Below are 14,327 nucleotides of genomic sequence, written 5' to 3'. Positions count from 1 at the left end.
GGCGTTGAGTATCCCCTTCGGTATAGGTCTTGATCGATCATGGTGTATCGTGCGCACTGCCGTCTGATGCTCTTCTCTTCGCCCGGTTGGCATGTTCCGTGCTCCAAGTACTGGGTGATCGGGGTCATCCATGTGTGGGTCTCGGTGATTGTCATGCATTCGGCGTTACCTACGCTCGGCTGTGCTAATCGCAACTGGACGACCGATCGGTGGTGGCTTTGTTTTTTCGAAGATGCCAAGCGTGAGAGTGCATCGACACGCTCGTTTTCCTCCCGTGGTATGTGCTGGACCGCCACCGTGTCGAATTTGGCCATGACGTTACGGACGGTGTGGTAATATCGTTGGAGGAGGGGCTCCTTGACATCGAATTCTCCTTTGATTTGACCGACGACCAGTCGGGAGTCGCTCTTGCATGCGTCCTCCCGCGCGCCTAGGTCATTTGCTAAGTTGAGGCCAGCCAGTATGGCCTCGTATTCCGCTTGGTTGTTCGTTGCTTTGAAGGAGAACTGGAGGGCTTGTTCGATCAGCAAGTCCCCAGGCCCCTCGAGGACGACCCCGGCTCCACAGGCCGTTTTGTTGGACGAGCCGTCCACGTAGAGGACCCATTTGGCCGAGGTTTTTGTGTTTCTGGGGAGCTCGGCTGCGAAATCTGCCAAGCATTAGGATTTAATGACACCTCTTGGTTCGTACTTGATGTCGAATTCGGAAAGTTCGATCGACCACTCTATCATCCGTCCTGCAAGGTCGGGCTTAGACAAAATTTTGTATATAGGATAGTTGGTCCTTACCCTAATTTCGTGGTTCTGGAAGTATGGGCGCATTTTCCTCGTTGTCAGCACCAGGGCTAGTGCCACCTTCTCTATCATTTGGTACCTGGTCTCGGCTGCATGGAGCGTCCGGCTAACGAAGTACACGGGGTGTTCTTCGCGGTCCACTTCTTGGACGAGGGCGGCGCTGACCGCTTCCTCTGATACCGCTAGGTAGACCACTATAGGTAGGTCTAGTCGGGGCTTTTTGATGACGGCCGGCAAAGACAGGAATTCTTTGAGCTGGCCGAAGATTTGTTCGCACTCCTCGTTCCAGCTGAATTTCGAAGTTTTGCGGAGCATTGTGGCTATCGGCCAGATCTGTTCGGCGAGGCGGGGTACAAATCTGGAGAGTGCTGTCAGCCGGCCAAGCAGCTGTTGAATTTCCTTCAAGTTTTTCGGGCTTCTCATTTCTGTTATGGCCTTGCATTTGTCGGGGTTCGCCTCGATCCCTCTGTGGGTCAGCATAAAGCCAAGGAACTTGCCACTTTCAACGCTGAACGCACACTTCTCGGGGTTAAGGCGCATGTTGACCCTTCTTAGGGCATCGAAAACTTCTTGTAGGTCTTTTATGTGTTGGCCGCACGAGTTGGACTTCACCACGATGTCATCCACGTACACCTCTACGCTTCTGCCGATCATCCCTTTGAAAATCTTGTCCATGAGTCTCTGGTAGGTAGCCCCGGCGTTCTTTAGGCCGAACGACATTACCTTGTAAAAGTAGTTTGCGCCATCCGTCGTGAAAGCCGTTTTACCTCTATCGCTATAATGCATGCTGATCTGGTTGTAGCCGGAGTAGGCGTCTAAGAAGCTCAATATTTTGTGACCGGCCGCTCCGTTTACGAGCCGATCGATGTTGGGAAGGGGATATGAGTCTTTGGGGCATGCCTTGTTGAGATCTTTATAATCTACGCACATCCGCCATTTGCCGCTTGACTTTTTGACCATCACGACGTTGGCCAGCCAAGTGGAGTATCGTGCCTCGGCTATAAAGCCGGCTTTTAGGAGCTTCTCGGCCTCACTTCGTGCGGCCAGCCGCTTGTCCTCTCCATGGTTTCTTTTCTTTTGTGCTACCGGGCGGGCTTCTTTATACACCAAGAGGCGATGGGTGATGATGTCCGGATAGACGCCTGGTACGTCGGCCTTCGTCCAGGCAAAGAAGTCTACATTCCTCTTGAGAGTTTGGTGAACGAAGTCCGCATCGACGGCGGCCATTGCCGTGCCTGTGCTCGTGTACCGGTCTTCCCCGTCAAGTTCGGCCCGGCGTAGCTCGTCCTTGGCTTCGAGTCTTGGCTCGATTTCCCTGGGGTCCAGATCTGCCATGGTGATGTCCTTCTTTGGTTGGGGGGGAGTGCCGATGGGGGCTTCTCCCACGGTCGGTGATCTTGCGCTTGGGCGAACGGCTGCCGCTGGGCCTCTGTTGTGTAGGCTCGACTCGTAGGCTTTCGGCGTAGCACTCTCGGGCGACCTTTTGATCTACGTGGATGGTCAGGATGTCGCCTGAGAGGGAAGGGAATTTCATTGCTAGGTGGGGCGTGGAGACGATCGCTCCTAGCTTGTTGAGGGACGACCTGCCGAGGAGGATGTTGTAGGATGTGGTGGCGTTTATGACCAGATATCTGATCTTGAGGGTTTTGCTGGCCCCTTCAAGGCCGAACGTTGTGTACAACTCTATGTAACCCCTCGTCCCTACGCGTTCCCCCGAGAAGCCAACCACGTGGTCGTTGTAGGGCATCATTTCCTCCTCCGGGATTCTCATGGCTTTGAAGGTCTTCCAGTATAATATGTCGACCGAGCTCCCTTGATCCACAAGGGTCTTCTTGATCGTAAAGTTATCGATATCGACCGATATCACCATGGGGTCGTCCTGGGTCGGGTCTATCCCCTTGAAATCTTCATCTGTGAACGTGATCGGTGGCATCCTTGGCCGGGCGGAGACGAGGTTTACTTGGTGGACGGCGCGTAGGTGCTTCTTGCGTGCGCTGTTGGTACTGCCTCCGCCACCGAACCCTCCGACTATGGTGTTAATCACCTCTCGGCCTTTGCGAGTTTCGGCTTGTGGGGGGTCGTCTCTTCGTCCCTGTCGGTCTTCCTGCCTGTCACCTTCTCGTGGGCCTGGGGGGGGGGGGGGGTTCGGTCTCTTCTTTTAGGCGTTTGCTCATTGCATAGGGAGCGACGCGTCTCCCGGGTCCCACGCACAAAGCGTCTGAGGTGCCCGGCTTGAATGAGTTCTTCGATTTTGTCCTTCATTGCTTGGCACTCTTCGGTAGAGTGGCCGGTATTCTTATGGTACCGGCACCTTTTGCTGCGGTCGGCGTTTTCTGGGCTCAAGGCCCTTCGGGGCGGTGGTATTAGCTCGGCGCTCAGGGCCTCTTGCAAAATTTTGCTCCTTTCCGCGTTCAGAGGTGTGTAGCAGGAGAAGCGGGGTCCACGATTGTCCCTTTTCTGGTCCCGACCGGTTCGGGACCTTCCTTATCGCTCCCTATCCTCCTTCTTTTCCCCGCTTGCTTCGGCTCAGGCGTTGTTTCTGAATTCACGAAGTTCCTCCAGCTGCATGAATTTCGCCGCTCGGCGTCTAAGATCGTCGAGGTTGGGAGCCAGCTGCATACACAGGCTATCGGCAAATGGGTCGGGTCTGAGGGCGGTCAGCATGTGGTGCATTGCCACCTCGGGGTTGAGGTTGCGAATGCTCATAGCGGTCTTGTTGAACCGGTCAATGAACGTTCTGAGGGACTCTCCCTTCTCTTGACGAATGCCGACCAGTGCTATGGATGTTAGGTGGTGGGGGCGGCTTGTTGCGAACTGGACGTCGAACTTCGCTATCAGGGTTTCGAAACAATCTATAGAGTGTGCTGGGAGCTTGGTGAACCAGCTTAGAGCGCTGCCCTTTAGAGAGGTTGGGAAGATTCGGCAAAACACTGCGTCATCCGTGGTGTACAGGCTCATGTGGGTCGTGTATGCATCCACGTGCTCATCTGGGTCGGTCGTCCCATCGTACCGATCCCTGTTGAAGCCTTTCCACTTGTCCGGCAGGGGGGTTTCCATGACACGGTCGGTGAAGGGATGGCGCCGGTCCGGACCCGCCGAAGCGGTAGTGTTGATTGTCTTGCTGGGATGGGATTCTCCATCCATTTCCAGAGTGAAGTTGTTCTTGGTGTCTTTCTCGGCCTGGAGGCCGGCCCCGGTGGCGTGGGACCTGCCGGCCTGATTGGTCATGGCGAGGGACGGCACCCCCTCGACCAGCTTCTTCATCCGCTTGTTCTCTTCTTGGAGGCTTTTGATTTCCTCCTCGTTCTTCTTAGTGGCTTCCTCGTGCGCCTTCCTCATCTCTGCTAGTTCCCTCTGAAGGGCCATCATTATTGTTGTTTGATCTGCTTTAGTCATGCTTGCCATGCTGCGGGTTGATACCATCTACTGCTGTGGTCTCTGCTGGCTCTCCTCGGCCCCACGGTGGGCGCCAATTGTTCTCGAACTAGGTTGGGGGTTGGGAGAACTATTGTCTTCGGGTGTCACTCGGTCGGTCGTGTCTCACTTCCTCCTTCGGTCCTTCTCGCTGAACGACTCCTCAGGCTGGTGGGGTACCTGCAGATGGCACTCCAACGCTCAAGTCAGTGGGGTATCGTATTCGGCTGGTTAGAATACTGTAGATAATGACGTACCTTCTTCCTTGGAATGCGTGATATTTATATTACCTTGATGGGCCCTTGTTGTTGGGCCGGATTAGGGGGTTGTTTAGCGATTAGGGTTGGATTAGGTCGTTTCCTAACCGTGGGTTGACCTTTGCTAATTAGGTCAACGGTTTGACTTGAGCACCTTATGTCGGTCGGCCACATATGACACGTGGTCGACCTCATACCTTAAAGTAGGGTCTTAATGCTTGGATTGACCGGGTCCATGGACCGGTCGGTCATCCCGGTACAATATGTTATTAAGGTTTTAGCTACCAATTAATTTAAATTTTATAGTTAACTAGATATCAATTTAAAAACTAGTTTAGAAATTTTATTAATAATAAAAACTACTTTATATATTAACAAATTTTTTAATATCTAAAATAATATATAATTTAATTAATATAGTAGTTAATTATTTTTATAAATGTTTACGAAGATATTTGTATTTGAGATCCTCTTAAACTATTCTATCTGCATGCATGCAGAAATACTCATGCACATATTAAAAGTAAGTTACACTACTTAATTCTACTAATATTTTCAAGCCATTACAAAATCTTTATAACATAGAAAAACATCTTACTTTTATCAATCTTTAAACTATTATCAATCTGTTTTATTAAATTGTTAACTTTTTTTCTTCATTTAACTTTTATCTTTAATATCTGATATAATCACTAACTTTCTCTTTTCAATTTTTATTTTTTAATACTTCACACATTAAAAAGTAAAAAAACTAATTAAAATATATTTTTAAAAAGTTATTTTTTTCATAATTTTTTAATTAAAATATTTAATAATAAGTCGAATTATTTTGGTAATAAAGAAAGGCAATTATAGAAGCAAGTGACAGGCAATAAAAGCACTTTCTTTGATAATAAATGTAGAGATATTTTAGAATTAGAAGAACCATCTATTTCTACACATGAAGATTGTGTGTGAGACAAAACAAGTAACTGTTGGCAGAAATAAGCATTAAGCTACCTTACAACAATAATATGTTTATTGCTACATTAATTTGTAGTTAAAATAAAGAAAAGAATACTCTTTTTCTTTTGTAAAACTACTTGTAAAACTATCCAATGGAATCACACAGAAGGGAAAAACTTGTTGAGATTAAAAGGTAGTGAGTAAAACTCCTCACTCCTGGTATCTGTCTTGAAGGATCGGAATTTGTCCCACCACTGCATGCCTCTGTCTTTTCTACTTTGGTTGTCTTTCTTTCTCAGTGTAACATCCAAGACAAGTGCTAAGGTACCAGCAACAAATGCCTCAGATGCAAATGGCACATTCATCATGTCATTGAACTATCAAAATCAAACCACATTATTTAGTCAAATGTGTATTCATTTTGTTGTGTTGCTCACCAATGTCTTTTTTTCAGTGATTGGTCAAACAAAATGATGCTGCATAAAACTTAGATATTGCTTCAAAATTAGAAGAATGAAGGAGTAAAGCTTGATACCCATCTTGCTCTTGTGTGTACAGGACCGTAGCCTTTGAATGCTGTGTACTCATTGAAGTATTGTGGAATGGAGAAGCCCATGAAAATGGAGAATCCTAAGATGAATTTAGTTCTAAAGCTGTTTAAATTGCAAAATTGAAGGAAGCCTAGTCCTGCTGAGCCTGTGTTGTGGGAACAAACAAAAAAGAGAGTAAATGAATCAAGCTGAATGAATTTATATAATTCAGGTCCTGCTTCTCTATGTTCATTGATACTAATACTTACCTACATAGGCAAAGAAAAGACAATATAAAGCTGCAACTATTGGAGCTGGAATTGAAGCAAAAACGGCTCCAAACTTTCCTACACACCTCATAACAAATAATTAGGCTCAAGTTTATGTTCAAAAGGAAACAAAATCACATCAGAAGAATTTTCAGCCTTAGAAAAATCACCAAGAATTGAGAAGAAGATCATGAAGGCAGCTGATATTTGAACAACTCTTCTACTACCTACACGTGTCAAAGCCAGCAGTCCTGCATTCTCTCTGGGAAATGAAAAGCCAATGATGTTATGTTATACAATTTGCACAAGGAGAATAAAAATGTGTCAAATAACATGGAACTATATTGAATTAGGGTCTTACACAGACACTGACGATCCATTTCCTGTGCCAAATATTCCAGACAACAGAATTCCTACTCCCTGATGCATTCAGATAACCATGATTAACTATCATAAAAAATTAGAAAAGTGAAAACATTAAGGAATGTAGTAGTTCTTAGTATCTGTTTTTTACCTGCCAACCAACACCACGGCTAAGAACTGAAGGTGGAATTGGTGTTGCACTTGCGTACCTTGACACAGCAATGAAGGCGCCAGTTGACTGTTGAACAAGTAAATTTTATGTAAGAGAAAAGTACTTAATCAGTGTGCAACACAACAGAAAAGAGAAAGGACATTGCAATAACAATGCATATGGAAATATACAAATAAACTAACCTCTACTAGTGCAACAAATGAAGCAGTCATCATAGCAAAAGCTTCTCCAGCATCAAATGTAGGAGCTCCCCATTGAAAAGGATATGGGATTCTTATCCTGAAAATATGTTTTGACAAATGGAGACCCCATTATTTTGCTATCATCTAAGACAGTCCAAACATGTAGGTAGCAGTGTACAGTACTATTATTGGAAAAATCAAAAGATGGATACCAAGGTGCACCCCCTATAATTCCAGCACGATCAGTCCTGCAAGTAATTTGAGTTTTAGGAGCTGAATTTCTGTAAGCTCCACCTACTGTAAGAAGATGAGCATAAATCCACACAATTGCCACTGAGAATATAACTGCAAAGCGATCAAAGATAGGTTTTTCTCCTTTCATCATATGAGGAATGTACTGCAAAAAAAAGCATGTCAAATTAGTGAAGAAAGGAAAAAAAAAACATAAAAAGTTAATACAGTTTAATCGGATGTGTGTTTGGCACACTTGGTAGTGTTGAAAAAATGTGTATAATGCTTCAATTAACAGAAAAGAGATTAGCTTCAAGAAAGTTATAAATTTATTAATCACCTGTGAAAAAACTACTAGGATGATGATTTCTGGCAGCCCAATCTCCACACACTTTGCAAGCTGGATTCAAAAGCCTCATTCAACACAGTGGGAATCAAACATTATAATTTTTAAAAAATGTAAAGGAAACAAGAACTAGTCCTTTTTGCAGATATGTATACCACAGGAAAACCCAGTTCATACAGCCCAAAGCCTGATAGAGCAACCAAGGGAACAGCAGAGAGAGGACTCAAAAACCTAAAAAATACATAAAAGTTATTCATGAATATGATTTCAAGAGGCCAAGACAAATCAATAACTTTCAGAATGGATAAAATTGTATCTATAATTATAACTGAAAATGAGGTCAGTCTATGATGCTTTTGAATGAAGTAAAATGAAAAAAGGGTTGTTACTAATTGACAAAATGATTATTATCTCTAATTGAGAAGTGGAGAATAGTATATAAGAATTAGCACTAAGTTAAAAGAAAAGTGTGAGAAAAAGTAGCACTAAGTTCAACTATTTTAGACAGGGCAGGTTGAATAACCTCACTACATTGCGCCAAAGGCCACTGAAGCCAAGAACAATTTGTAGGGTTGAGGCAACAATGAGGGCACCCTGTGTTCCGCGCATTATCCTCTCAAATTTCTGCATGTTTGTTGCAATGCAGGTGAACAAAGATGACGAAATAACGACAAAAGAAAAAGAAAACATAAAGAACAACGAGGTTTGTGATGAACCAACCAACCTCCAGAGGATTCACAATGTCACTGTAGCGACCTGCCAGAATGATTGAAATGGTTGTTGGCACAAAGGTGTAGGATCCTCCAATAACTGCAGGCAAACGAGTCCCAAAGAATGTTTGGAAAAAAGTGTTTATGCCAGCCACAAACAGTAGAGTCTGAATCACTTTCGCTTTCTCTTCCTATGGAAGCAAAATTGCAACATCGATAAGATTTATGAGTTAACAGTAATAAAAGTTCCTCCATCTCTCTTTTTGAAACTTAGTGTGTTTGATTTCTATTGTCAAAATGCAATAAACGATATTGCTCAGACAATAAGAAAAAAGATGGTGGAATTGAGAGAAGGAAGAACATGAGAAAATATCTCCCAGTTGTTTTTACTTTGTGGTTGTAAATTGTAACAACATTTGTTTAGGAAAGCATTTTCAAAACTGAACAGGAAATTCTGGACGAGAGAAAGTGATTAAATTGTTTTAGAAAACAGTTTTTGAAGCTAAGAAGTGAGAAGAGCATCCAACAGGTTCTTACATTTCCTCCTCCCATCTGGGGAACAAGAGAGCTGGGAATCAGAACAGTTGTGCCTAGCATCACCAGGTAATGTTGGAAACCAAGTAGGATTGCCTCCGCTTAATTAACACAAGTTCTAAAACTCAATCAACATGTTGAACATGAATGTAACTTATGAAAACATGAATGCAATGAAATCCATAAATGTTAACGCAATTCCACACCAGAGTGGTTATGTGACAAAAAAGAGCAAAAAAGTGTAAGAAAATGGTTCCAATGTAGCAGTGATCTTACGCCAGGGAGGAGGACTTGTAATGCAGAAAGAAACATTTGGTAATTGATCTTTCACTGGATGTGGTTGATGCTCATCCTGCTTGGGTGGTGGTGCAGCTCCTCCTCCTCCTGCCATTCTACTAATCCTACTTCAATTCACTTAATCAACTTCAATGCACCACAGCAACCAGAATCCAATGGCACAAAAATCAAAACTTGTACATCAACTTCTCAACTCAACCTTGTAGTGAGAAGAAGTTATGTGGTGCAACACTGACAGAAACCAACAAAAGCCGGTGGGAAGAAGCTATCACTGTGGGGTACTTTTCCCAATGAGAAATGTGGAATGATGAAAACAGTGGCAATGAGAAGAAAATGCAGGCACCCTCAAAGAAAAATGAATACTTTCTTCCCTTTTGGGAGCTTCACACAAGGAAATGAACAGAACAAGTCCAAGGGAGACAAAACTTGTGAGCAACGTAATGCAATGCAGCTAATGTTGGATGGTTTCTTAGGGCAAGACCCACATGGAGGGCAAGAAAACATGAAAAGCTAGTGTGAAGATGTGGAAGAAAAGGAAAAGGAGGGAGCCAGCTCCTACTAAAGCAAGAAAGAAACCAAATATACAAAAGAATCTCCCAGTTCAATATTGCTTTACAATATTGTAATCCAATATTTAATGCTGTTAAGACCATGCTTTTCTTTTTAGTTTTTATTCAACACGTAAAGATAAAGTTTGAATAAAAGCATCTTGACCTTCACCTTTATTTACCTCAAGTTTAGGATTTAACTATTACCAATATTTGTTGAAAAAGGTTAAATAATCAGAAACGAAGCTACCAATATCATGAACTGCTAAGAAACCTTGTCTTGCTCCTCAATTTCAGTTTAACACAGCAGAAAGATTACCACTTAAACCTTTTACTTGTACTGAGTACTGTTGGCTGCAATGATGGAAAACACTTATGTTTTTTTTACCTCTATTCAGCCTAAAAATTGAAACTAGTAGCTTGGTTGTTAACTGTGACTTTTACTTTGACCCAAAACAATAGATAGAACAAGGATTTTGTTATATTGTTGCACTTTCTGTGTGATAGAAACCTTCACATTGTTTCTGTCTCACTTCTGTCTACTTGGTTCACCGTTTTGCATGACCCTAGAACACTGTGCTCTCTCTCTTGGACTAGTCCTCTACAATCTGAAAACCTCATTCTTTGACAGTGAAAAGTGCTCACCACCAAAATCAGAACTGTGCATGGCCAAAGCACCATGGTAATGAGACTTGGCTATTGTTTCATATGTCAATGCCAATTGGCATCTTAATCCCAAGAATTATGGATCCTCTTTTATGTGGTCCTAAAGTAATCAAATTATTTAATAATTTAAAGTAAATTACACTATTACTTACACTGCACATGATTTTTACTTTTTTTAATCTTTTCAGCAATAAAGTATAATATTTTTTAGTCTATTAAGGAATTAATATAATGCATACATAATAAGGAGGTAATGTAGGAATAGAAAAGAATAGATATTAAAAAAAAGAATTGACAAAATTTTAAAAGAGTGTCCATATAATTTTTCAAACTATTGAATATTCATCGTTTAGTCTTAAAATGTATTTTAGTGAAATTCAGACATAATTTAATTTTTTTTAATATTTAAGAGAATATTTACTACAAATTTAATAGATTACTTAAGTTAGTTTATTTTATTTTCTAATTTAGGATCTACTTAAGAAGTAACACAGAAGTGTTAGTAACACTTCTTAAACTTATTGGTAAAGTTATTTTTATTTAGCGTTAAAGTATTTTTTTGTCTTTATTTTTATTTGAAATTGTTTTTTTTCTTAAACTTTATACCTTCTAAATATTGTAATAAAAAAAATTATTAAAATAAATATTTATTAGTTTTTTTAAATAAAAAATAAGATATTAAAATATTTTATGCTTTCATTGTTTATATAAATATTATAATAATATAATATAATCTATGTTAAAAGTATTATTAGAATAAATATTTATTAATTTTTTATATGACAAATAAGATATTAAAATATTTTATATTAATTCATTATTTAGGTAAATATTATAATATAATTTATGCTGAAAATTTATTTTGCATGTAACAGAAAAAATTGAATTTATTAAAATAATTTTCTTGTTATAAATATAAAAATATTTAAAATTTTAACGAAAAAAAAATTAATTTTGCATAATACAAGAACAATAAAAATATATTTAACCAATTTATTTATAAATAATGAAAGTTGTATATTCATAAGTACAAAACTCATCATGGTCTTGAACGTACAGTAGGGTATAAGTTTGTTTTTTCAGACCAAAAAGCAAATGTTTGACCAACGATAAAACCAGAAATGGTAAATTTTACTATTTTGATCATGATTTCAACGTTCATTGAATATATTTAAATACTACTTATGATAGTTAAAAAATCAGAGAGAATATGAAAATTTTATTTTACTTTTAAAATAACAGTTTGAATTCATACTTAAACAAAATTGATGTATATAAAAATGGAAATGTTGTAGCATAAGTGTTATATGAGTCTCTCAACAAAGTTTGAAATAATTAGTAAATAGTTATCTTCTTTTAATATGCTCACAGAAATCTGATTTATTAGTTATAAGGAAAAACTCCGTTAATTAATTTTAAAAAAAATTATGAAATAAAAACTAATTTTAGAGAAAAAAATAATTAGTTGTTATAATAACTAAATTAAATATTATTTTATAAATTAAAAAAATTGGTTTCTAAATTAGTTTATATTATTATTAAATAGTTTTAAAATTGGTATCCAATTAGGTACCAAAATTTTAACTACCAATTATTTAGATTATAAATTTAGTAACAAAAGCATTGGTTGCTAATTAGATATTAATTTAGAAATCATTCAACAATAATAGAAATTAATTAAAAAAAATTAGTCATTATAACAACTAATTATTTTTTATCTTAAAATATGTTAACAACTCAACTCGTTCTATATTATAATATTATAATATTATAATTGTTAAAAATAAACAAAAATATATATTTTTTATTAAAATGTAAGAACATAATGAAATAGAAAAGTTTTAAAAATTTGTAAAGATATCTTTCATTATACAATTTAACATTTTTTTAAAAAAAATCTCCTTTTAATTTTCAAAGGGTTAATTATGAAGTGAAATTATTACAGTTTATTGTGACACATTATTGAAATTTGTTTATTGCAATCATATGAGCATCTTTCACCTTTGATTTTGAGGGATTTGTAATGTTTTCTGTGTATAATTAATAAACCATACTTCAAAAATTTCACCACAGAATTTAAAAATAAGAAAGTTCAATTGTTTTTTTTTATCCTTTCCTTTAACATGAGGGTTGTTTCATTGCATCCACACTTTGTTCAACCACAACGATGCTTCATGTTGGTAAATTATTTACTTTATAATTTATGTAAATTAAGTTTAAATAAATGGCATACTCTTAATTTGAAGCATTTTTCTTGAATTCATCATGTAGCTTTCTGGATACAATGTTGTAATGTGAAAAGCACATAACTCTCAGCTGAAAAGGTTTTTGCCCACTGAATCATCATTTTTCTTCCACTACCTACTACTTTTTATATTCATCAAATTTATTAAAGAATTTTTTTAATTAATTATTAAAAAGTTAAAGGCAAAATGCACCAGAACAGTAGCTATCAGATTCATACATTTTAGATTCAGATGGACAATTCCGTTTTAAAATTTTGATTAGTGTAATTAATGATTATAGTTTTCATCTTAACTAGGATAAGATCATATAAACATAAATTTAGTAAACCTATTTAGTAGCATGGTGTGATAATCATACTACCTAACTCATTTATTTATTTTTCAACTATCAAGCACCATGCAATGTCTATATATTATCTTATGTGATTAATATAAGTGATTAAGTGAATATTAAATAAATTATTTTTATATATTTTTTCTTTTTATTTCTTTCACTCATTCCCTCTCTTATTCACATGGTATCATGAGTCAACTTTCTTGACTCGTGACTTTGTCTCCAACTTCTTCTAAAGTTCTTTCCTCCCCTTCCAAAATGGCTTATGCTTCTATTAAGCAATTTACAATCTCTATCAGTCTCAAGTTTGACGAAGATAATTTCATTCTATGACATCATCGAGTTTTTGCCACTATTTGTGGTCTTAAGCTCTTGGATTTCTTGAAGAAAACCAAGTTCCACCTCAGTTCGTTAAATTTGAATCCTCTACTTCTAAAACTTCAAATGGTTTTCTTCAATATAACAACAAGATAAGCTTATCATAGACTTCACTAGTGCAAAAAGAAGAAAAGGATACGCTTTATTTAGTGCGGCTTCTGCGCTACCCGCTTTCGTAAAAAACGCGGTGGCATTTTTTAAATTATTTTGATTTACGAATGCGGTTTTACCTTTAGCCGCATTCGTAAATCCTTTTTTACCCTAAATTTTGAAGCGCGCCACACACAATTTCAAACTTTATTTCTCGTCTTTGCCTTCGTTTAGTGTTCACACTCTGAGTTCGTCTCCTTCTGCTGCATCTGCATTCCATTTGTGCAATGTAAGTTTCTTGAACTCTCTTTCTTACTCTTCATCTTCACAAATATATGCATAAATGTTTTTCGTTTTTCTTATATATGTTTTTTTCCTTGCCTTGGTGGTCTCGAAGCACTGTTTCATTGGCTGACATTCGTTTTTCTTACATTGTTTGGTTTCTCGCATTGCTCAGTACTCTTTCATTGTCTTCGTGGTTTCTTGTGGATTTTTTGGTTTGCTCTGTTGCTGCTTCCCTGTCTGTCGTCGCTTCTGCTACCGCCACCGTTGTTGGCGCTCCCATGACTCTTCATCAACGTTGCCTTCACACAAGATTGACGATGTTTTAAATTTTTAATTTTTTTTAATGATTTGGCATATACAAGTGCAGTTAAAGCAAATAACCGCACTTGTAAATGGTATTTATAAATGCGGCTATATAGCCGCATTTATATTTCTTGATTTACAAGTGCGTGTTGATCAAATGCGGCTATAAAGCCGCATTTATAAATTCGAAATAGCCGCATTTGTTTTATGTTTCTGCACTAATGCTTGTTACTTGCTTCAATGACAACACACAAATTCTTACAAACGTTGTGAGTTTAGATACTTCAACATAAATTTGGAAATGTCTTGAAGAACAGTATGCACATCTTATACTCACGCTCAAGCTCAGAAGATAAAGTTTTTGCTAAAGACTCCCAAGAATGATAAAATTGGTTTTGCCTATCTTCATGATATTAAGAAAGTTGTCAACATG

The 14,327-nt window shown here is 38.5% G+C and overlaps 1 protein-coding gene and 1 pseudogene across 1 annotated transcript; both read right to left on the bottom strand.

Moving 5' to 3' along the window:
* Positions 1 to 2,055: 2,055 nt before the first annotated feature.
* Positions 2,056 to 4,199, bottom strand: LOC137825130 (uncharacterized; annotated as a pseudogene).
* Positions 4,200 to 5,370: 1,171 nt separating this feature from the next.
* On the bottom strand, positions 5,371 to 9,660 carry LOC137806491 (nucleobase-ascorbate transporter 6). Its single transcript, XM_068606640.1, has 14 exons — positions 9,024 to 9,660; positions 8,751 to 8,848; positions 8,228 to 8,404; positions 8,027 to 8,127; positions 7,659 to 7,734; positions 7,498 to 7,557; positions 7,139 to 7,323; positions 6,927 to 7,023; positions 6,724 to 6,810; positions 6,571 to 6,629; positions 6,380 to 6,471; positions 6,210 to 6,287; positions 5,946 to 6,106; positions 5,371 to 5,787 (listed from the first exon to the last, which is right to left on the bottom strand). Exons 1-14 carry the CDS (start codon positions 9,136 to 9,138, stop codon positions 5,569 to 5,571), a joined length of 1,605 nt encoding a protein of 534 aa, XP_068462741.1. The 5' UTR covers positions 9,139 to 9,660; the 3' UTR covers positions 5,371 to 5,568.
* Between the last annotated feature and the right edge of the window lie 4,667 nt (positions 9,661 to 14,327).

The sequence above is a fragment of the Phaseolus vulgaris genome, chromosome 3 (genome assembly GCF_051622355.1).
Source record: "Phaseolus vulgaris cultivar YP4 chromosome 3, ASM5162235v1, whole genome shotgun sequence".
In the NCBI taxonomy this organism is placed as follows: domain Eukaryota; kingdom Viridiplantae; phylum Streptophyta; class Magnoliopsida; order Fabales; family Fabaceae; genus Phaseolus; species Phaseolus vulgaris.
The sequence above is the reverse complement of the archived record's forward strand: the minus strand, read 5'-3'. Positions and strand labels throughout refer to the sequence as shown.

Bases quoted from the DNA above. Each gene is read 5' to 3' on its own strand.
- LOC137806491 (XM_068606640.1), bottom strand. From the start codon at position 9,138: ATGGCAGGAGGAGGAGGAGCTGCACCACCACCCAAGCAGGATGAGCAT. The intron at 7,558-7,658 runs GTATACATATCT...TTTTGAATCCAG, and splicing joins ATGAACTGGGTTTTCCTGTG to CTTGCAAAGTGTGTGGAGAT. The intron at 6,630-6,723 runs GTAAAAAACAGA...TGAATGCATCAG, and splicing joins GCCGTGGTGTTGGTTGGCAG to GGAGTAGGAATTCTGTTGTC.